Here is a 23,598-nt window from a genome sequence, read left to right on the forward strand (position 1 = left end):
TCCTATGACTTTCAGAACGTTAGCACAAGAGCCTAACCTGCAAAAGCTTCAGGATGGATTAAAAACTCCCATCTTGATTGAGAACAACACTTTAAAAGCGGAAAAGGGCCCGGGAAGGCGGCATCCCTCTGGGCATTCTCTTTAGCTCATCAAACTTCAAACAGACGCACTCTTCCTCCAGCTAACCCCAAATCGAGCAACAGCCCTCCCCCAATGTTTCTGCTCCACAAAGAACTGTTCTGTAAGTTTGTTTTCTGCAGTGCAGCATGGATATTTCAACAGTGGTCAACATAAACACTGCTTTGTTGCCACCCAGTTACACTAAGCACCATTCCTTTCATGCAGTGAAAGAGTGAGTGCGCTTCGAGAAAGCCCTAGATTCCACCACAAACCAACCAGAACCCTAGACTTGCTCTAAATAATTTTAAATCCCAAGGTTTGTTGCCTCTGAGATCTGTGAACAAACCCCTACCTGCAAACTCAGTGGGGAATTAGAAGGACATGACAGCAAAGAATTATTTCGGACAACAATCTTGACCTAAAAAATATTGTTTGTGGAAGGAGTGAAAGGACAACTCCAGCTTTGCCATTTCCCCTTGATCTTCACCAAGTTTGGGTACAAATGCTCAATTGTGGCACAAGTCAATCTTTAGCACAGCCAGCCAAGCCAAAATGGCTCTGTGTTGTCTTTGAGGTCTCGGACCAGGGTTCTTTGCCACAGAATTCTTTGGTGTATCCCAGAAGTGTGCAAATAAAAGGGTGTGCCACCTCCCCAGCCTCCCATGTAGCCCCAGCCTGGAAGCATTAACAAGAGTAGGGCTTGACGCCACCTCAGTTAGTCTCATAAGAGGACAGCAGAGCAGCATCGACCGGCTCCATGCACGAAGGACAGGTGAACGATCGCATCAGCCAGTCGTCAATGCAGTGTACGTGGTAGATGTGCAAGCATGGCAGAAACCGGATGGGGTCTCCATATACAAAATCCAGCATGCAGATCACACACCTGGATCCAGGCAGAGAGAGAAAGTGGGGGGAAAGATGACATTAGCAGAAGGAAGCTGTAAGCAGGTTTTAAGTCTTTCACATACCCTGCCCAAACTGCATTGTGACAATTCAGATATACCAGAAAGAAACACCAGCTACTTACTATCTTGTCCAATGCTCACTTAATTTCAAACCTCACAAAATTAGTGTAGTGGTTAAGAGTGTTGCACTAGGATCTGGGAGACCCAGGCTTGATACCCCCACCCCCCGGTTCCATGGAAGCTTGCTGGGTAATCTTGGACCAGCCACACTCGGCCTAACCTACCCCACAGGGTTGTTTTGAGGATAAAATTGAGAGCAGAACGATGTAAGCTGCACTGGGGAGAAAGGCAGAGTGTAAATGAATGAATTAAATAAACAAATATATGTCCCAAAAGCCATTAACACTGAACTCCCTTTGTAACATGTAAAAGTACTCTTGTATTCGTAAACGGAAGGTACTGCATTATTATCCTTCTGGCAACACCTAGCATGCAGTAATCCCTAATACAGTGCTTGCTGATGTGTTCTCTGGCACCTACTTGATGCTTCCCCTAAAGCAAAGAGCCAATCCTGCCTTTCTTCCACTTCCCTAGAGCAGAAGGCACTTTAGAAGAGCTCGAGGCATCACCTTGGTGACTACCAACTACTCATTTGGATACAGCTGTCTCTATCATAGCAGCATGCTTGGCTTGGAACTGCTAACATTTTGGAGCCTCCCAACATTGTGGTTAGGTCCAGCCCTCATTTGCAGCCATGCTGTGATCAGTCCTACTCCCCCCATGGCAGCCACAAGATTGTAACGTACATTCTTAGAATTGTGGCATCAGAGTTCCTTTGTTCCTCATAAACTGGGATAAGAATACAACACACTACCAGCTTGGAGGTGACAGAGCTATGACCTAGTGATTCTCCCCCCACCTCCCAAATATTTGCATGGCCAAAGGACTATGTGAAAGAACTTGCCCTAAAGCAAGGCCATCACTGCTAGCCAAAATCCCTTTTGTCCAAAATCCCTTTTCTTACAGGGGCCAGCACATGTTGCTCTATTCTAAATCAGAAACACCCTCCATCACAAGTTGTTCCCACCATTCTCTATCCCACCTAAATGCTGCTGATGCACAAATGCTCTATTAATGTATCTTGGGTTGTTGTTTTTTAAACCAGTACTAATCTGCCTAGATAACTAACAAATGCAGAAGTTAAATGTATGTAGCTGGAGAAGAAAGGGAAGGAAATTTTTATTTCATTTTAAATATGCTAGTTTTGGGGGGGAAATATGGCTCCCAGCTAGGGGAATATGGATGCATAGGTAGGGATCAGAACTTGAGATACATTCAAATTCTCTATGATTCTCTACATTTCTAAAAGCAAACAAGGAGGGGAATGTTTCTAGATGTGACTTCCATAATCATATGAACAGCAGAGTCTACCACACAGGGGTGAAAACCCAACAGAATAACCTTATCTGGGTAATCATGTAACTCTTCTCCCTGCTCCCCTTAGGAAGCAACTATTGTCTGGAAAACTGTTCTTCCATACCCCATCTATTCTACCTGAGCTGCTTCGTCGAGCACTGGTTCCCAACATTTTCAAGTATGAAGAAAAATTTACAGACCCCCCCACTCCACATGATACAAGAACACAAGACCTTCAGCATGCCAAGCAGATGCTCTAGCATTGAGCCACAGCCCCTTCCCTATAGCTATACTATTAGTATCTGCTAATTCAGAAAATACATAATGACAAAAAGATCAAGCTGACAATGCTTAATGCCTGTATGGATTCACAGACCCCTTGAATATCTCCAGGGGCCCCCCAGGGATCCCTAGCTCCCAGGCTGTGAACCACCAGTCCAGTGTAACAGTACTTGAAAACAAGAGATGGGCCTCACTATGGAGGTGTGGGTAGGCAGAAGAACACCACAGACTGAGTGAACACAGAGCCTCTTATCTAACCTGGTAACTACAAGAAGTCTGGATTGGTTCCATCCCCTTAGCCTCTGTTAATATTGATGAGACAAGATGACTACCAAATTATAAGGTTGGCTTCTGCAATCCGTCAGCGGAAGGCAAAGATGGTCATGAATCTTTCCAGCTTTCCCCTCTGTCCAGCAGGCCTTTCCAACCCCGGGAAAGTTTGTTTCTGGGGCTGCATGACCTGAGTGGGCAAACAGCCACACGGGTTGGAAGACGGCAGTGGGGAGGGAGAAAGTAAGCCCAGAAGAAGAGAGAGAAGAGGGCAAGTTTGCCCCATTCCTCCTCTCCACTGCTGTCTCCCAGCCCAGAGTGTCTGAGTCCACACACTTTCCCAGTGTTGGAAAAGGCTGCTGGGGAGAGGTTAACACAGGAAAGATCCGCAATCATTGCATCTGCAGATCTAAGCCATAGTTCCTGAGGTAAGAAATACCAGAAGTCAAAGCGCAGAGGGCATTTGTGTGTGTGTGTGTGTGCATGCACAGGTCTTTCCATTCATCAGAATGGCCTTACACATTCCTCCAAAAGAGTATTTTGATCAACAGCCACCCTTCCCCCCAATTTGGCTTCTGGCTTTCTTCACATTTCTTCTATATCTGGAAAATCTCGCTATCCTCCCGATAAATTATTCTCAAGAAGACACTTGCTCCATTTAGGAAGTGGATGAAAATTGTTTAAAGGTATCTAAAAAAGTGGATGGGGCCTATACAAGTGTGTAGAATATGCTGCATGCCAAGTTAATGAAATATACTGCCTCTTTATGCATCATTAGCAAATAATTGCTATGGAGCTAGCAGGGTGAGTACAAGGCATTGTGCATGGAGGACATACTCTTTAATTTTCTTTTCTGATGGCTCCGAGCCCGGATCAAAGATTCCTTTGGGAAGGTGTTGGATTAGCCCAATCCTCTGAGCGATACGGATCTGCTCCTCTTCTGTCAGTTGTGTGGCGAGACGTGACTGGCTGGGTGTTGGATGATACACTGGAATTGGCGCATGTTCCTAGAAAGTCAAAAGAGCAAGCAGCTCTTGTAACCAGCCAGTGATCAAACGTTGATATACACAAACATATAGCAATCCAGTCATCAACAAATCCCTTTTCCGATTTACCATTCTGCCCTTTCAAAAGATTTGCGACTTAGGAAATATTTTTTACAAATGTGGAATTACAAATAATGACATAATTGTGCATTCGCATATGTACAATTTAACATTCTGGCATATGCAGGGCTGAAAATGTCAGATAACAGCTACTGTGCCGCACACTGATAAGGGTAAACTAGGGTACTGCTATCTGTTTTAGACTGGCAGTTCAAGTTTTTCCAGAGCACTCAAAGAGAATATACATATCACTCAACAAGGGGTGTAATTTGCAGGTGCAGAGGGTCTTAGAGGAAAGACGACCTTCCTCCATGAGTGGTGAAAAATTGGGGACTGGAGAAACGATTCATACTAATAAAAAAAACTTGTTCATGACAGTTGTTGGTTTGGGGCAATGCTCTATTGCCACATTCCACAGAGACAAGCATGTGTACATCACCACAGAGTAATGCTTGGCTAGCTAAAGCACTTTCATTGGTTATAGCACTGCAGCTGTGGAGCAAAGTCATACTTGAGTGAGTAGAAGATTAATGTATTTATTTGTTTACTTCATTTATATCCTGCCTTTCTCCCCATTGGGAACCCAAAGTGGCTTAAATATTTGTCCTCTCTTCCATTTTATCCTGTGAGGTAGGTTAGACTGCCTCACAGTTACCCATCAAGCTTCCATGACAGAGCAGAGATCTGAACCTGGATTGCCTAGATCCTATACTATTAAGAGTGCAAAGATCATACCCAAGTTCCTTTCACACATTGGTGTGCCCTTGCTCTAGAGCCACAGCACTGTAATTAATGAAGGTGCTTTAGCTAACCATAATTTACTCTGTGGTGACACATACATACTTGCCTCTATGGCATGTGACCAGATAGAGCAGGGGTGTCAAACATAAGGCCCAAGGATTCGAGGGCTGAATCAGCTCCCTGGAGAGCTCTTATCCGGCCAGTGAGGCAGCCACCCCAACTCCCATTCTCAATCAGAGCTGGTGAGGCATTGACCGGTCCAACCAAGTGACATTTATGACATATCCAGCTTGTAACAATTGAGTTCGCCACCCCTGGTATAGAGCATTGCCCCAACCAAAAACTGTCGGGAACAAGTGTTTTATTAGTATGAATAATTTCTCCTGTCCTTGATTTCTCTCCACACACCAAGGCAGGCTGACCATCTTTCTTCTAAAACCCTCTCCAGTATTTTCTGGCCAAAGAAGGCTGTTTTATTCCATTCCCCTGCTTTATACAGAACTCAGAAACACTGTGCTGCCTATCCCATCCATATAGACAGGTTAAACAGGTCTGGGGTGATGCGCAAAAACAATAAAAACCAATCCCTACCTCTTCGTCCTTCACAAAAGAGCAGCCATCCTACTTTGGACAATGCTGCCCTATGAAGACTGTTTAGGCATGGAAGTGCAAAAATATGCACAACACCAGGATGAGACTGTTCCAAAATGAGTATCAGGCCTCAGAAAGCAAACATCAAATGCACAGAAAGCATCTGTTACAAAGATGAGACCAAACGATTAACTTTTCTAGGTAATTCATCTGTGGAAAGGAGTGGCATATAAGACCTCCACCTCCCTCAATACTACATTGTGGTTTTCAAACTTTGGAAGTAGGACCATAAATTTACTATACTATATTTTACTTTATATGAGTACCCAGCTTGCTGGGGGTAAAGGGAAGATGACTGGGGAAGGCACTGGCAAACCACCCCGCAAACAATGTCTGCCTAGGAAACGTCAGGATGTGACCGTCACCCCATGGGTCAGGAATGACCCGGTACTTGCACGGGACCTTTACCTTTTTACTTACGGCAACTTTTGGAATCCACTTGCAAAAGAAACTCCATATTATTTCCTCTCACAAATCAGTTTACACTATATACATCTATATTTTGTTTTTCATATTTAGTACTCATAAATATATAGCATTAATGAGCAACAAGTTGCATCTCAAGGCCATTTTGCACATTATATAGAAGCAAGCCCAGATTTGCTATCCACCCTCCTCTCCCAGCTCATGCAGTTCCTCTCCCCCCCACCCCAGCCTCATGACCCATCTGCGAGAGAGTTCTGACCCAGTTCTGGATCTCAACCTACAGTACAAGAACCACCGTCACAGCTCAGTTTGTTCCAGAGATTCACCAAGTACAAAAACTAACACACAGCCTGGAGCGTAAGCCTTCAGTCAAAATCCAGCAATGAGCCAGTACATTTCAGCCTCTCTAAGACAAGCAAAAAGGCCTCTTTCCTGACACTTTTTATAAGGTGATTCACATTCTGTGAGTTTCCTGCTGTCCAACTTCAGTTGCCCTTGGTGGCTCCAGCTTCTCATAACCAAAGATTCCTCTGTTGTCTGTCTGCATCTTCCCCCCTTGCAACTCCCTGTCATTGAAATGCCTGTGAAGTTCTTACGCTACCCTCAGCAATCCCAAAAAGTCACTCGCTCGAACAGGTGAAGTCGAAGCAGGTAAATCTTTATTGAGGAGCTTGCAGGTATACAGCATGAGCAATTCACGGAATCAAGGCTGCTAGTGGCGGCCGAAACGACAAAGCATAACTTTAAGCATGACACTATCCCAGGTGCAGAGCGAAGCGGCTTGGGAACCATAAGATAACAGCGCTGGGTCGAAAGCAAGGGAGTGAACCAGCCATAACACTGAGAGAGGCCTGCTAGGAGCTCAAGGTCGCAGCAGGGAGGGAGGAGGGGAGAGTGGGAACAGCGATCGGCCTAACGCATGTCAAGAGCCTGTCTGACTGCTTGACACCACACAGCGAAACAAACTTGTATGAACCCGCCAGACCTGTTGCGTGACAGAACCAGGCATGAAACTGTCAGAATCCTGATAACACGATCAGGATCCTGACAATGCCCTTCCACCTAACATTCAACTCTCTCCTCAGTTTTTACATCCAACTGCCTCCTTAAGATTAATATATTTATGTTCCTTTAACTGGCCATCCTGTACTTTGATTTCCCTTTCTTTCTTCCCTAAAGTCTCTTGTTTTATGCTGCGGGCAGGACATATTTTATTTTAAACTGTTGTACCATGCCTTGGGATTTGAAGTGTAAATGAATAAATAAAAGCAGCCCTACCTAGGTAGCTGTTCCTCTACAGACAAATCAGACTTGATATTTTTCACACCATGCCAGGGATCGGTAATAACACATTTTCTATCCCAGTACTGCATGGCTCTTTTTCACAAATACGTCTTTTATTATTTTTACTTTTCACTGGAATCGTTTCCTTTCTTAAGAAAATTCAGGTGGTGTAGATGGGGTTAACTATGTATTTTATCCCCACAATCAACTTGTGAGGTAAATATGGCTGACTGTGCTTTGCCGAAAATTGCCCATTGAGAACAATTTCACATGGTGACCCAGATTTGCCCACTACTTTTATTTTCAACAGGGGCCTGCAGCTAATCCTGTCTTCCCGAAGACAATACTGAGTGCATACGTTTGCCATATTCACAGCTGACATGTTTACAACAACACAGGTGAAATAGCCCGTAGCTTCTACAGCTGAACAATAATTTCAGTTTAGAGTTTTGCAATCCAAGTTGACCATTCCCCAATAAACCACACTAGGTAGCATCATTTAGTTTCCCAGGCCTTGATATGGGGTGGCACCTTTCACAACTGATTGACAAACCTTATTCCTTCATCCAAATTACACTCCATGGTCTCAGCCCCAGACCCTCAATCCAGATGCACACCTATTCTCTCCAGGATCAGAGGAGCATGCCTATTGTATTAGGTGCTGTGGAACACAGGCAGGACGGTGCTGCTGCAGTCGTCTTGCTTGGGGGCTTCCTAGAGGCACCTGGTTGGGCCCCTGTGTGAACTGGCTGCTGGACTTGATGGGCCTTGCTCTGATCCAGCAGGGCCTTTCTTATGTTTACATAGCTCTCCCTCTGTCAACAGAGCAGTAGGTAGACCAGTCACCCTACCTTCTCAGTCCCAGCCCCCCTGAAAGTCCAGAGCCAGTTCTGCCCCCAATATCAGCTCACCTTCGTATATCCAGCCTTGAATCAAACGGGGGCAAATTCGCCCCCATAACATCCCGGAGCCAGATGGCCCTCCCACCTCCAAGTCCGGAGTGCCCAGCTCTCCAGCGTGGAAGAAACCAGAGCCTCCGCCGTGTTTGCAGTCGGTCGTTTCACCAATAGCTCGTTGACACATACTGTAGGTCACACCACCTTTTGATCTGGTCAGCTTGGTGACAAACCATTTAACCCTTGACTGTCTGAAATACAATGAAACTCGCGACCTAAGGCCCAACACATTTGCTCCAGCATACCCAACCCGGTGACCCGACCTAATCCCCACGGGGCACCCAGAGCGAAAGCTGGCAGGACCCGATATCCCCGTAAACACCATCCGGGTTCCCCCACCCCACCCCTCTATCAGCTGGTGACCCTCTGCCCAGTGAAGCCCCAGAGGCTGCCCACCACAAACTCCCATCGCCCGTGGCTGGACCTTGTCAGCCCCAGAGCGGCCAGCGCTGTTTCTCGCCCCTTCCCCCCCCCCTCGGTACCTGGTAGGGGGGCGGCGGAGCAGAGGGGGGCGGCGGGGCGTGATCCCCGGGACCGAGGCTCGCCCCGTCGCCCGTGGAGTCGTTGAGCAACGAAAGGTCATCGGCCGCCTGCGAAGAAAGGCAGCCCCCCATGCCCGCCCGTTCGGGCCGCCGGGTCCGGCCCGGGCAACCTCCCTTCGGCAGCTCCGGAATGGGGGGCTGTGGAAGGGAGCTCGCAGGGCTTGTCGGGAACTGTAGTTCGAGCATCAGACACTGGGGCGCTTGCGCGATGCGGAGCGCTGGCAGGGGTGGGAGAGAGCTGGCGGGCGGTAGGCAAAGGGTGAGAAAGGCAAGCCGGTAGGAATCCCCCCCCCCCACACACCGCTCACTTTCCAAGTTTGCTTGGGAAGCTAAACGAGAGGCACCGTTTCAAAGGGCAAATTCTTTGCTATTACTGTGTACTTTTGATGAAGGTTTTCATATATTGTAGAGTTAAGTGTGCAATATACACTTTAATTAAGTGTATACACCATGGTACACCATTGTTCTGTTACAGTGATCATCTGACTTCATGTGGGGGGGGGCAGTCTTCCTCCCATCGAAGTAAATGGCAAAAGAAAGGTGATTCTGACGAAGGTAGCTTTGACTCTCGAAAGCTTAAACTCCACAAATATTGGTTCTTGTAGGTTATCCGGGCTGTGTAACCGTGGTCTTGGAATTTTCTTTCCTGACGTTTCGCCAGCAACTGTGGCAGGCATCTTCAGAGGAGTAACACTAAAGGACAGTGTCTCTCAGTGTCAAGGGTGTAGGAAGAGTAATATATAGTCAGAAAGGGGTTGGGTTTGAGCTGAGTATTGTCCTGCAAAAGTATTGTCCTGTAAGTATCAAGATAATGTGCTAATGAGGGTATGGTATGTTAATATGGAACCATTGTATCCTGAAGTGATCTGTTAATGTGTGTAATCCAGAACTAATCTGTATGGCTATTGTTGAATGTTGTCTTTGTCTGGAGGTTTTTCAGGGCAGGAAGCCTACAAGAACCAATGAACTCTGACCGTGAAAGCCTTCGACAATATCCACAAATATTCTTGCTGCTTCTTGCTACTGAACTTGATTCTAGCTATTCTACTGCAAACCAACACAGCTGCCTTGTGGTAAAGGCTAGGTGACCCCTGAACCCGCCCATATTTTTATTGCCTCTTTCCATCTGCTTTCTGGTCTCCCACGAAATTGCGTAAAATCATCCAACCATCCATCATAATCTATTATTAGTCAATGTTATTAATAGACCAGATCAGGATCTAGAATTTTTTTTGTTCTAAATCAGTATTGCTGGGAGAAATTAGTTAGCATCGTCCTAGTTTTTTTTTAATGAAATATATGGAATTGGAAGTTATTTATGTTTTAAATGCATTGTAATAGTTTTATATGGTATTGTATGGTTTAAAATGATGGAGATGTCAGATGATGTAACCTGCCCTCAGCCCACCTTGGTGGGGAAAAGGCGGGATGGAAGTCTAATGAAATAAATAAAATAAACACCTTCTGAAACTGATTCTGAGGTAGACTCAGTGAAATCAACAGGGCTGTTTGGGAGTGTTTTGATCACAACTGAGGATGGGACTATTGTTCAAATTAATATTAGATTATTGGTTCTTGTAGGTTATCCGGGCTGTGTAACCGTGGTCTTGGTATTTTCTTTCCTGACGTTTCGCCAGCAGCTGTGGCAGGCATCTTCAGAGGAGTAACACTGTCAGAGACACTATCCTTCAGTGTTACTCCTCTGAAGATGCCTGCCACAGCTGCTGGCGAAACGTCAGGAAAGAAAATACCAAGACCACGGTTACACAGCCCGGATAACCTACGAGAACCAATAAACTCTGACCGTGAAAGCCTTCGACAATATTAGATTATGTTTAACCAATGCACGTAACACTTGTATTTTTGGCATCCACACAGGTATCCTTTCTCTTGCCTATGTTTAGCTAAAATAAATGCAAGAACAGATCACCCAAAAATAAGTTAACCAAAGGTCTATAATAGAAATAGTGTGCCTGCCACCAATCTGAATGGCATCATTTACTGCATCTTTCTTCCATGCACTGAACCCACTGTAGGATCTGTCAAGATCAGTATGGATGGCAAAAGCAGGCCATCTGGGAAGGAAATTGTAGTGTAGTGTATCCCAACACAACAGCACAACTCCCATAACTGAATGTCAACCACAAGGACATCCTCATTAACATTATAAGGTTCAGTTGCAGGGGCAAAATACTGTTGTACAAGGCCAACTTCTCGTGGAGGTTGTTGGCTGTGTGACAGCTAGGGGGCCTAAGTCACCATGTCAGACTAAATGCACCAGGTCAGGTGTTCCCAGTGTGGTGCCCATGGGCGCCATGGTGTCCAGTGACACCTTCCCTGGCTCTCGCCAAGTGTTTTTAGAGAGTGGGTGGGGCCAAGTGGCCACTGGAGTTCTGCTAGGCTGTGCAGATTAAAATAACATAAGTTCAGTGGCAGCTGCCACTACAGTGTTGGTTTTATTCTTTCTCACACTCCTCTGCCCCAGTATTTTTTTTTAAATTACTCATGTCCCCTATACTTGGGCTTCCTCCGTGTGGGGTGGGATGGGGGGCTTCTGCCTCATTTTGTGGTTGTTCCCACCACCGTGTCAGAATTCCAAAGGTGCCCAAAGGCTCAAAAAGGCTGGGAACCCTTGCACTAGATGTTCCCTTTGTAGATTTCTTTAAATGCTGTCCCCAATATTTGATCTCTTTGTCAGCAACTCTCTACATATTTATTTGGGAGTAAGATCTACTTAAGGGACCCAGTGTGGTGTAGTGGTTAAGAGTGGCGGACTCTAATCTGGTGAACTAGGTTTGATTCCCCACTCCTACACATGAAGCCTGCAGGGTGACCTTGGGCCAGTCACAGTTCTCTCCGAACTCCCCACCTACCTCTGTTTGTGTCTGTTGTGGGGAGAGGAAGGGAAGGCGATTGCAAGCCAGGTTGATTCACCTTTAAAAAGGTACAGAAAGTGAGCATATAAAAACCAACTCTTCTTCTTCAATCAGTGAATGTTACTTTCAGGAAGACGTTCAGTACTAATAATGTTTATTTATCTTCCCTAACACCACAGTGTAAAAGCTCCACAGAAGGCAACGTGTGCTTCTTTCCCCCAGAAACATACACATCTAGAACACTTCTGTGAAGCTGAAGCTCAGTTCTGAAATGTGTTTTTGACACTCGGATGTGAAGGCTGCTGTACCTGATGAGCTGAATCATACTCTCATGGCACTCTGCTCTTCTCCCCATGCAATATGTGTTAGCACCTCTGTGTGTAAAGTGTCGTCCAGTCAGAGGGGTTTCAAGGCAAAAGAACAGAGGTAGTTTGCCATTGCCTGCCTCTGTGTAGAGACCTTGACTTCCATGAAGATTTCCTGTCTAAGCACTAACCTGGGCTGACCCTGCTTAGCTTCTGAGGTCTGGTGAAATTGGGCTCACTTGGGCCATTCAGGTCAGGGGTGCCAGCATCTCGCCTCTGCTGAATCTAGAGTTGCCATCCTCCAGGTTGTGGGGGAGAAAATAGACACCACTGTACTGGTATCAGGAGATAAGGAAATTAGTACAGGGGCGAAAAATACTTTTTAAGTGCAGAATATATTTATAAGCTACTCTGATACTAGAGAGAATGGGAATGCACCCTGCCTAGTATCCATTTTGACTAGTAGCCATGGATAACCCTATCCCCCATGAACATGTCCACTCCCCTCTTAAAGCCTTCCAAGTTGGCAGCTATCGCCACTTTTTGGGCAGGGAGTTCCACAATTTAACAATGTATCTTACACAGTTAGGATTGCCACCCTCCAGGTAGTAGCTGGAGATCTCCTACTGTTACAACTGATCTCCAGCCGTTAGAGATCAGTTCCCCTGGAGAAAATGGCCGCTTTGGCAACTGGACTCTATGGCATCGAAGTCCCTCCCCTCCCCAAACCCCGCCCTCAAAACCTCCTACCAGAGGAGAAAAGAGACCTGACGGCCCTAGCTGAATCCCTGCAGAGTTGCTGGGAGATTCACAGCCTAACTTTGTGCACGTCTACTCAAAAGTATATTTAATGGAAGTTACTTCTAAATAAATATGCAGCTGCACGGGGAGAAAAAGGAAATAAACCCTTCTCTTGTGTTTAGATTTTAAATCCGGTTTTGTCCCAGTAGAGCTCCGCGGCCGGAAGTAACTCTCACCACAACAAAAATAGTGGTGTCCCCCTCCCCCGGCAGGCGCCACATTGGGTTTTGCTGCATGACTGCTTAAGGGCTGAGACACTAAGTAAAGAGGAGGCGTGGCTACCGCCCTTTCCCTGCGCCACGTGACTCGCCGCCGTGCCCATTTCCTCCCCGACGTGCGCGAGCGCGCCGTCCCTTCGTTTTCTTTTCCGTCACGTGAGCGGCGGAGACGGCGGCCGGCGTAGCTCATCGCCCGCGTGTCGCGTTCTCCTGCCGCTGCCGCCCCCTCCCTCGGAGCTGACGCCGCGGCCTGGCTCTGGGCACGCGGGAACCGGGCAGGTACCGCGCCGGGGTTGCCTTGTGTCCTCGTGAGGGGTCGGGAGCGAGCGAGCGTGGGGGTGGCGGGAGGCTGTGTGAGCGGGGGCCTCGTTGGGAAACCTGTAAGGAGCCGGGCCGGGGTTTGGCTGGCTGGCTGGCTGTGATTGGGTCGGACGGCAGGGAGGAGGCGAAGAAGGCCGGTAGTGAGGGAGAGTCTGGCTCGCCGGTCGCAACTGCGTGGAAGTGAAGGGCCCGGGGCGTGCGTGGATCGGTGTGTGGGGGGTGGGGATGTGGTGCTGGAGGAGAGGCCTGGCCTGGACGGGGGCGGCCGCCGACGCCGGACGAGCTCCTCGGCGGGCCTGACGGTGCGTGGCTGGGGGGAGGGGCGCCCGAGCTTCCGATCGGGCCCGTGGGGCCGCCCCGCAGCAGCTGTCGCTTCCATGCTTTTCTGCGTGGGAGGTGATGCTGCAGACGTCGGGGACCGGGGTGGGGGTGGGGGGCGTAGCACAGCTGCCCCGGCACATGTTTGTGAAGTGTAAGCTGTTAGGCCATCTACGCCCGCATCGTGCTTTCGAAAGGAAGTAGCTAGGTGGCCTTTAGGATGCTCAGAAGCCTCACACAGCCCATTCCTGGTGGTGGTGTGATCACCATAGTTGGTATTCACAGGTATACTGCCTTGCAATGTGGAGGGTTCAAGCATGGCTAATAGCTCTAGGTAGACCCATATGCTATGAATTTGTTTAGTGCTAATTTTTTAAATGGGAAGATAGTAAGTCAGACAGTAAGAGCCAGCGTGGTGTAGTGGTTAAGAGCGGTGATTTGGAGCATTGGAGTCTGATCTGGAGAACCGGGTTCGATTCCCCACTCCTCCACATGAGCGGCGGAGGCTAATCTGGTGAACTGGATTTGTTTCCCCACTCATACACACAAAACCAGCTGGGTGACATTGGGCTAGTCACAGCTCTCTTAGAGCCCTCTCAGCGCTCTCTCAGCCCCACCTACCTCACAGAGTGTTGTGGGGAAGGGAAGGTGATTGTAAGCCCATTCTCCCTAGTCAGCATGTAAAAACCAACTCTTCTTCTTTTAGCCAGCTATATTTCCTTAATAAAGAATTTGGGTTTTGCATTGATATCCCTCCAGTTCCAGTATTCTGTTTCCTGGGGTTGAGTGTCTAGGCAAGTAGTGTGCCTGCCTCCAACTGTGTCTTAATTTGTACAAATACCCATTCTAAGATAAAGATATCTAGGGCAGGCTCAGTGAATAAGAGGATCGTCTTGCTGTTGGTGTTCGCTACAGTGCAGTTCATCTACCACAAAAACTCACCTGGAGTAGGAATGAGCTTTAGCATGGGCAAGGGGAGCAAAAAGTGAATAAGAGCAAAAACATTAAATGAATGGTCTGATGTTATTATAAGCATTAGTCACTTCCTAAAATGTGCTTGGATGGTATAATAAAGAAAGGAACACAATAGACGGAAGATGGCAGTGTCATGGTCTGTGTTACTTTGTATGGTTTGTCAACAACGCGCAATTCTAAATAGATGTCTGTCATAATTGTGAAGTCACATGGCAGTAGAGGAAAGATTTCCCCAGTTGCAGAATTTAACGCACCTAGAGCTGGAATGATACAGTACCAAACAACAAAACTATGGAAGGTATTTGAGCTGTACTTAACTAACAAGTAGAAATTTAAGATGTGGTGTTCACGATACTTCAGAGAAAGCCTCTTAGCAATTTACTTCTTTAGAGCAAATAATCGCAAGGCCACAAGTTGTAAGTGACTGACTTTGCTATGTCATGAGTGAATGAATTGTGGAGCTCCCTGCCCCTGTGGAAGAAAGCCTGCCAACTTGGAAGGCTTTAAGAGAGGAGTGGACATGCTCATGGAAGATAGGGCTATCCATGGCTTCTAGTAAATATGAATACTAGTCATGGTGCATACCTATTCTCTCTGATATCAGAGGAGCATGCCTATTAGGTGCAGTGGAACACAGGCAGGATGCTGCTGCAGTCGTCTTGTTTGTGGGCTTCCTAGAGGCACTGAGTTGGTCACTGTGTGAACAGACTGTTGGCCTTGATGGGTGTTGGTATGATCCAGCATGGCTTTTCTTATGTTCTTCATATAGAGGGTAGAAAGGGGACTGGGCAAGAAATATATCTCCCATAAGCCCGAAACAGAATCATGGAAAAACCTTTTCCTCGTGGTACAGTATTTACCTTGTGAACTTAAAAATTGTAGCTTAAATTCAGTTGCCAAGAGTGGTGAAATTAAGGAAGCTGGTTACCTTTCTCTGCCTGCCAATCAAAATAGCTCTTCATCCTCCTTTGAAATACACAGAAGTGGTTTGTTCAGATAGCAAAGTAATCCCTCTACCTATATTGTATGTTGCTGTGTATAGGAGCTTTATGCAAGTTCCCCCAATCACTGAGTGTCTCTGTGATGAGTCATACACGTATCTTCACGTTGCTGCCACTAATGGTTGCTCGGGCATTCTAGCAGTTTCTAAATGCCTTCTGATGAAGAAGCATGCTTTTGCAGATTATATTTTTTGGTGAAACATTTTGCTAGACCATATAGGCTTTATTTATATTACCTTATTTTTTGTTCTTTACACATAGGGGAATATAGCAACTTCTGCATGTGAAGGTCATGTTGAAGCTGCTAACAAAAGCAAAGTGTGGTTTATGTGAGCATAGGAAGTCCAGCTCACTAGCTGCCCGTGGGCAAGTTTCTTTTTCAGCCTGACCTACCTTGCAGGATTGTGATATTAAACGCCACTTACAGTGTCATCATATGGAGAGTTACTCCAGTCTAAGCCCACTAACATGAATGGGCATAGAACAATCAACTGTTAGAGTTTCTTGAAGTATTTCTCTAATATTTCTCTAGGATCCATTGGCAATGTCCCTGACTTTTGTAGGCTTCAAATGTTTTTTTCCCCATTTGCCTGAGTTTAACCTAACCTGGAGAGGGCAAAGCAGTATGCTGTTTGCTTGGATTACCTGTGCTTGATTGCAAGAATGATGGTCAGGCTTGTGCAAAACATACGTAGTTCTGCTTGAGTGTGTCTTGAAGTGTCTTGAGTTGCAACCTAAGGTAGTGAGTTGATTAGTTCTGTCATGTTAGTAATTCTTCTCCCCCCCCTTTTTTTCCCTTTTGTTCTACAGGTAGTCAGCTTCCCATCATGGACTGGCAGCCAGATGAGCAGGGCCTTCAGCAAGTACTTCAGTTACTCAAAGATTCTCAGTCTCCAAACACAGCAACCCAACGTATTGTGCAAGATGTATCCTTGGAATAGTCAAGCTAGTCAGGAGAAAATCTTGGAACACTTGGCTGTGCTTCAAAGATAGAGAAGCAGTGTCCAAGATGTGTCACATTACATATGACGCTGCAGTCATATGTAATAATATGAGAGCCAGCATGGTGAAGTGGTTAAGAGCGGTGGTTTGGAGTGGTGGACTCTGATCTGGAGAACCAGGTTTGATTCCTCGCTCCACATCAGCGGCAGAGGCTAATCTGGTGAACTGGATTTGTTTCCCCATTCCTACACACGAAGCCAGCTGGGTGACATTGGGCTAGTCACAGCTCTGTTAGAGCTCCCTCAGCCCCACCAACCTCACAGGGTGTCTGTTGTGGGGAAGGGAAGGTGATTGTAAGCCCATTTGATTGTTCCTTAAGTGGTAGAAGAAGTCGGCATATAAAAACCAACTCTTCTTCTTCAGTCAAGACTAAATTATTAGTGAGATAAGCAACTGCTGCAAAATATTGCTAGCAAGCATTTCTCAAGTTACATTTCTGGGAATGTGATCTGATGCGCCTCAGTTTTCAATACTGTATTTAGTGACCCTTGAGTGCCCAAGGGTTGGTAATCCAAACCGTAAAGCCCCACCATTTTTGGTGGAAGAAAATACCGATGGCTATAAAGATTGTTTACAAGGGATGGATGTTTTCCTTCGCAGGGTTTGGAACATCATGTTAATGAACTTACTATATGTAAGCATCTTTGATCAGGGGAATTACAAATGGAGAACTTCAGTATCCATTGGTTACTTAGTGGAATAGGGTTTATCCAATGAAAACTGTTAAGCAAGAGAGACTGTTTTTTGTTAATATGTAATAAAATCTAGACCTGTTCACTTCTTTATGTAACTATACTTTTTTTGATGGGATTTTTCTTCTAATGTCATTTTAATTCTATCAAAATGTGGAAAAACCCTCTGAAAACTAATTGTGGCTTGATATAGATGAAGTTTTAGATACAGATGAAGTTTTGGATGCTTACGTTTGCAGGACACTGTTAGAATTCCTTAACAAATGTTGCAGAAACTGAAACAGCTCAACCAGTTTCCCGATTTCAATAACTACTTGATATTTGTCTTGACGCGGCTGAAATCTGAGGGTATATTACAAAGGAAGCTTAAAGACTTTATTTGTGCTTGTGTTGGGTGTCTCTTGTTTATTGTCTGATATCGGGGATTAATTTTGGTCCTTTAGAATAGCGCAGAGTGTTAAGCTGCAGTACTGCAGTCAAAAGCTCTGCTCACGACCTGAGTTCGATCCCGACGGAAGTTGGTTTCAGGTAGCCGGCTCAAGGTTGACTCAGCCTTCCATCCTTCTGAGGTCGGTAAAATGAGGACCCAGCTTGTTGGGGGTAAAGGGAAGACGACTGGGGAAGGCGCTGGCAAACCACCCCGCAAACAAAGTCTGCCTAGTAAACGTCGGGATGTGACGTCACCCCATGGGTCAGGAATGACCCGGTGCTTGCACAGGGGACCTTTACCTTTTTAGAATAGCTAATCAAATCTGTGTTCAAACAAAAAGTTGGCGCCCAGTGATTCTGTCATTAGAGCATTCTTATGTGAAAAGTATAGGCCAGCGCAACTCATCATACTTGAGTTGCAGCAGTAAGTAATGCTCAGTTTATTGGACGGGAATAAATTCCCTGTCCTTTTGGTGCTGAACTAGTAGTTGGCTACCATTTTTCTCTGTGGAAGAGCTGGGTGTTGTGTTTAGAGCCAAAGGAAGATGGCCAAAGATGTAGGAGGTGGGTCGTCGAAAGCCAGTCCCAACAGGTTTCTTTTGGCGACCGCTGCTTCTGATCTTGGTCTTAGTAAAGTGAAGGTTATGCTGTTTTATTCAAGAGAACAGCACAAGGGTTAATGTTTGGTTTCTGAGTTTGGGAGGGGGCTGTGTCTGAGTGTACAAGGGTAAGGAATGCAGTCCCATTGTCATTGAACAAATGACAAGGGAGGGACTCCGAAGATAAAAGTGCTGTCTGACCATGATGACCAAAGGTCTCTAAGAGTTTTCTGTATTTATAACCTTAATAAAATTGCATCTGTTTGTGTCCTACAACTTTCAGTAAGCTTTCCTCTGTTTGAGGTGACTTGGGAAAATTCACCTTTTTTGGGTGTTTTTTTTTTTTGTAGAACTGCACTAGTTTTGCTGTTTAGCTGAGAACTGAGCACTTTCGTTCTCTCGAACAAACAGTCTGTAAAATAACAGAGCAGCCACAATTGGTTGACTCTATAAGAGATCCGACTAGCTATTTTATGGTCTTCAGGGTTTATGCAGCAAATGTTGGGTTTGCTCAAAGAAGCGCCCTGTTTGCATTGAGTCTTGAAATAGATTGCAATAGGACTTGCCCAGTAAAAATCTAACACAGCTCATTCACTGGGTCTCGTGCAGCTGTATTTACTACTTCTGGAGTTTGTTACAAATAGGCACTTCAAAAAAAGGGAAGCAGCAGCATTTAATTTGTCCAATTTTGTCTTGCCTGTCACTAATTTAATAGTGGGTTTAAACCCACTCTACTGTTGCTAACTAATGTGAAAAGCTAAGGCAAGAGCAGTAGTTCTCAATATTGCTTTGAGTTCTGGTGCGAGCAAATCATATAAAAATCTGCTAGCCCAGTTCTTCCTGTGCTCTGATGTCCCACCAGTAATATTAAACTAGTGTGAGTGGAAAGTGTGCTCAGTCTAAAGTCTTTCATGGGGGGAATTGAGAAAATGAGGATTATCTGAAAAAAAATCTGATTGCAATGAATTGAAGTATTTGTGCCCTATCTGGAAAACCGCCTGACATAAGAATAAGTCACATTCACATAAATCTGGTAAATGGACATAACACACATTAAATATGTAACAGATTTCATGAATGAACGTCCTCAAATTGTGCTTGGGTGACTAATGTCCGAAAACATTATGAACGTTGGGTATTCTGTGTCATTGCATGGCTCGAGTCTTGACATTTTGTTCAGCTTCTTGGCTAAATAAAATGCAGCTCTGCGCCTGGCACCTAGACCAAGTAATAAATGCAATATGTCAGTTGGGTTTCTGTAGACAAAGGTGTATCTAAAATTCTTGTGTGAGATGGTTGTGAGAAAGGATCATGAGTAAAACATGTTAGAAAATTGCGTATGGATATAAGCAAGGGCTTCAGTTCATGGCAACTGAGTAATCGGTCTTGGTGGTTCTGTCTTTTTTAGCTTATCTCATCAGGTCACCATTACCTCTTCTCCCCTCTCTCCCCAGTTTATGTGTCTTCCCTGTGGGAAGTCATAACAGGTCTTACAGAATACATTTCTTCTCCAAAAATTATCTTTTAAAACAGATGAACCAACGCGTTCTCTGAGTGGTCTGATCCTGAAGAACAACGTGAAGGCTCATTACCAGAGTTTCCCTCAGCCAGTTGCAGAATTCATTAAGCAAGAATGTCTTAACAACATAGGAGATGCTTCTTCTCTTATCAGAGCTACCATTGGTGAGTATCAGAGGATGGGGTAACTGGATTTGTATCTAATTTTTAAAACCTGGATTTATATTTTGGAGCAGCATTAGACAGATGACTCTTCACTCAATAAAACCTATACAATGTGAGCCTGAAGAGTTGCATTATATTTGTACCTTAAAACTAATGCTTTGAATGTTAAGTTCCCAATGAGGCCTTTTCTAATAGGTGCTGCTGTTCTTGCTTGTTCAGAAATGCTGTATTAACACAGGTTTGTTCAGAACACCATGTAAGTTGTAAGCCTATGGGTATGGGCCTGTTTATTTCATCTGTGTGCTGGTGCCTTGCCATCTGTTACATGGTGATGTTCATAAGATGTGTAAATCTGTCAGTCCGTGTAGAACCATGAAAAGATCATGGTATTGACTGAGGTTATCTGTGTTGTGGCAGACGTATTTAAGCTTCATAGTGGGATTCCTCTCTGAGACCTCTGCAAACTTAACATGCAAACTTAACACGTGTGGTGGACGGAACATATTTTAGAATGCTCTGCACATGCTATTTGTAAGTCTTCAGTGTGGCGTAACAGAAGACTGATAGAAGAGAGCCCTTGTGTATTTTAAATAGTTATACTCTGCTGCCCCAATGCGTATATTGGGGACCCAAAGTAGCTTACAACAATTTCCTCTTTCCTGTTTTATCCCCACAGCAACAGTCCTATGTTAGTCTGAGAGTGACCAGCCCAAGGTGAGCTCAGTGAGCTTCCATAGCACAGTGGGGATTTGAACCTCTCTCCCAGATTCTAGTCCAACACTCGCCACCACACAACACTGTTTTAGGGCACACCAGTTTGGATTATTCAATCTTCTTGCCTTTGGCATTTGAAGCTAAGATAGTGTTAAACTGCTTAAACTAATGAGCCCAAAATGGGCTCGAGGACTAATATTACATTGCAGCTTATTGCTTCCCCCCCCCCTTTCTGCTGCCAGGAATTCTTATCACCACCATTGCGTCGAAGGGAGAGCTGCAGATGTGGCCAGAGCTTCTGCCCCAGCTCTGCAACCTGCTCAACTCTGAGGACTATAACACCTGTGAAGTGAGTGGGAAATTTCTGAGCCTTTACTGCGAGTGTAGAGCTGACAATACTTTTCGTGGAAAGATCTCTTGTGGGGAGTGTGTACTTGATGGTGTGTTCTGGATTTTTCAAGCATCACTGGCTGTAACGCAGCAAATTCACACTGCACTTGAGTTTATTAACATGACTAATGCGGCAGTCCTGTGCTTATCTGGATAAAAGGTCCATTGGACAAAGTGAGATCTTCTTCTGAGCAAATATGCATCACCTTGTGCTTGTCAAGGATAAATGGGAGTTTATAACAAGGGGGTTGTTCACCCAGCCTGATGGAAATGTAGTTGATTCCCATAGCAGCAAACGCTTTTGCTGTGCACAGTGCTATTCAGGTACCACTTCTGCTTCACTGGGAATGATGTCACTTTAACCTATACTGTAAGAGGTCTGGTTCTTGGCTGGGGAGGGTGGTGTATAAATTAAATAAATAATTAAAATTGGAAGGGAAGGGGTATATGAAAGGAGTTCATTTGGACTACATGGCAGGTGGGAGATCGAAGTTGTTGTCAATTTGAAATTCCCCAGTTTGCAGAATTCCTAGAGAATTGTTAGCTACAGACTGTTCCCCACTTCCTATTGATCAGAGTGCTTCTAATGGGGGTTTCTCTTTAAACCTGTTGCTGCTTCTCTTCCAGCATTCCTAATTATTTAGGCAATTAGTTTGCTCATCTCAGGCTGTTGCGTGGGTTGTCTGGCTGAGGGTAGGAGGACAGCACATTCTTTCAAGTTGGCAGCCTGTTGTTTTAGAAGTCTTTAGCACAGCTCTTATCAGAATGAGAGCAGCTTATGCCAGAACAATTGGAAACACCTTAGCTTGGCCAGGATGGCAGACTTTCAAATGAAGCTTGGATGCTCTTTGCCTGTTTCCCTAATCTGGGGTATTTCGGTACTAACTGTTGTCATGCTCTCTAGGGGGCTTTTGGTGCCTTACAGAAGATCTGCGAAGATTCCTCTGAGCTCCTGGACAGTGATGCTCTCAATCGGCCACTTAATGTCATGATCCCAAAGTTTCTACAGTTCTTCAAGCACTGCAGCCCCAAAATTAGGTGTGTGCCTTCTTTCCTACTGATTCCTGTTATGTATTCCATGAGTTGAACTAAGATCAACTCTTGTATGAGAATTCTGTTGAAGTGGCTAGTCATCCTACCCCTCCCATTTCCCCGGAGAGGGAGTTATGCTGTATCCTGGATAAAGAGTAGGGGCTTTTCAACCTTGTATCTCATTCAAAAACCAGGAACCTCAAGAAATATTAACGACAGCTGTTTCTCTCCATCTGAGTTGGCAATCTTGACTAGATTTACCTTATGTGTAAAACGTCTAGGTGCTAATAGAATTTTGTTAACTCTTTGGGAACTTAGCTTGCTTCTTAATTTGCATGCTTTGGGAAATACCTTTAACTCTTGAAAAAGGAATAATTTCTAAAACCTGTAGTTCAAGCAGTCTTTAATTACATGAAGATTTAAAAAACCCTCCTAAATTATATTTATTGGATTAGAACCAGAGTGGTGCTTGCATGAACCAGAATGGTGCTTGCACAAGGAATAGCTTTTTAGTCTTTGCTTACTTGCTTTTTTTAATAAAAGTTTTTATTTTCTATACTAATTAGACAAAGTATTCAACAATCAATATAGGTAAACATCAGAGTATAAATTCTAATTAACAATTGTTGAAAATATATACATATATAGATAAAAAATAAAATATAGAGACTTCCCCTAAACCTCCCTCAATCTTGTCATTTATTTGTAATCTCCTTTAAGATTCTAATCCTAATATTGTTACAAACATTTATAAGATTTTTTTTATTTTATTTTACATTACTCATAATCTAAGTATTTGCTATTTCATTTATCTATATTCAAATAAAGAAAAAAAATAAAAAAGAAAGAACAGATATAAAAAGCACTATTTTTATAATAAAAAATGGATTAGTATCATTTAACTTCCTTTGAGAATGAATATTATGATTCCTCCATTTCTCCCACATATCTAATAAGTATCAGTTATGTTAATTCCATTAATTATTCTGTTTTTGTCAAAGCCAAGCCATTCAATCAGTCCCTTTTAATTAAATCCCGAGAAAGACTAAACCCTTTGACCCAGTCTCTTTATCTTAAATTTCCAACATCTTCCTCTTTTCCCCAGTAGCTTTAAACGTCAGAGGGCATCCATGGAGGTTGTTAGTGCAATTCCCTCTGAAAATTGATGGGAGATAGTAAATCTGCAACATGTTTTCTTCCATCCCTAAGGCGAAAAGAAAAATCCCGGTATTTCCAGCTTTTTGCCCTTTTAAATTCTCCCAGTTGAAAAGTTCATCAAGTAAATCATAAAACCAAAAGTCAAAGTCTCTTACATTCATATCCATGGTTGTCAATTGGGTTGGTTCAATTTCTTCTTGCAGATGTATATCCTTTGGTAGTCCTTCATAGCTTTCCATCTCCTTTGCAGAATTTAATTCTTCTTTTAATGGTTTGTCATTTGGGGAGCTTCCTTCTCTCATCTCTGATCTCATTGTCATGATTCGGTCTTTTATATCCTTGAGATCTCCCGAAATTACATCCAGTTTCCGATTAACAAGTTCGT

General features: G+C 44.6%; 3 protein-coding genes across 4 annotated transcripts in view; 1 reads left to right on the forward strand and 2 right to left on the reverse strand.

Moving 5' to 3' along the window:
* Nucleotides 1-562: 562 nt before the first annotated feature.
* LOC130493393 (RING finger protein 11-like) lies at nucleotides 563-8,802 on the reverse strand. Its single transcript, XM_056867119.1, has 3 exons — nucleotides 8,640-8,802; nucleotides 3,831-4,000; nucleotides 563-1,003 (listed from the first exon to the last, which is right to left on the reverse strand). Exons 1-3 carry the CDS (start codon nucleotides 8,769-8,771, stop codon nucleotides 832-834), a joined length of 474 nt encoding a protein of 157 aa, XP_056723097.1. The 5' UTR covers nucleotides 8,772-8,802; the 3' UTR covers nucleotides 563-831.
* A 4,246-nt stretch (nucleotides 8,803-13,048) lies between these two features.
* The window catches only part of TNPO2 (transportin 2), a 31,297-nt gene continuing 20,747 nt past the window's right edge, over nucleotides 13,049-23,598 (forward strand). The window contains exons 1-6 of one of the 2 annotated variants that reach the window (XM_056867116.1): nucleotides 13,049-13,178; nucleotides 16,329-16,440; nucleotides 17,481-17,556; nucleotides 19,770-19,919; nucleotides 20,876-20,982; nucleotides 21,928-22,061. In XM_056867116.1, the coding sequence (XP_056723094.1) occupies nucleotides 16,342-16,440; nucleotides 17,481-17,556; nucleotides 19,770-19,919; nucleotides 20,876-20,982; nucleotides 21,928-22,061 (566 nt within the window). In that variant the 5' untranslated portion in view covers nucleotides 13,049-13,178; nucleotides 16,329-16,341. Of the gene's footprint in view, nucleotides 13,179-16,324; nucleotides 16,441-17,480; nucleotides 17,557-19,769; nucleotides 19,920-20,875; nucleotides 20,983-21,927; nucleotides 22,062-23,598 lie in introns of both variants that reach the window. The other variant, XM_056867115.1, reaches the window with a different exon arrangement.
* On the reverse strand, nucleotides 13,052-13,681 carry LOC130476115 (uncharacterized). The gene has a single exon (XM_056847981.1). It carries the CDS (start codon nucleotides 13,679-13,681, stop codon nucleotides 13,052-13,054), a length of 630 nt encoding a protein of 209 aa, XP_056703959.1.

The sequence above is a fragment of the Euleptes europaea genome, chromosome 1 (assembly GCF_029931775.1).
Source record: "Euleptes europaea isolate rEulEur1 chromosome 1, rEulEur1.hap1, whole genome shotgun sequence".
Lineage (NCBI taxonomy): Eukaryota > Metazoa > Chordata > Lepidosauria > Squamata > Sphaerodactylidae > Euleptes > Euleptes europaea.

What these genes read in the sequence shown, in the direction of transcription:
- LOC130493393 (XM_056867119.1), bottom strand. Translation starts at nt 8,771, where the DNA reads ATGGGGGGCTGCCTTTCTTCGCAGGCGGCCGATGACCTTTCGTTGCTC. An exon ending in CTCCGCCGCCCCCCTACCAG is followed by an intron (nt 4,001 to 8,639) that starts GTACCGAGGGGG and finishes TTGACTTTCTAG; the next exon opens with GAACATGCGCCAATTCCAGT. An exon ending in TCAGAAAAGAAAATTAAAGA is followed by an intron (nt 1,004 to 3,830) that starts GTATGTCCTCCA and finishes GCCTGGATCCAG; the next exon opens with GTGTGTGATCTGCATGCTGG.
- LOC130476115 (XM_056847981.1), bottom strand. Translation starts at nt 13,681, where the DNA reads ATGTGCCGGGGCAGCTGTGCTACGCCCCCCACCCCCACCCCGGTCCCC.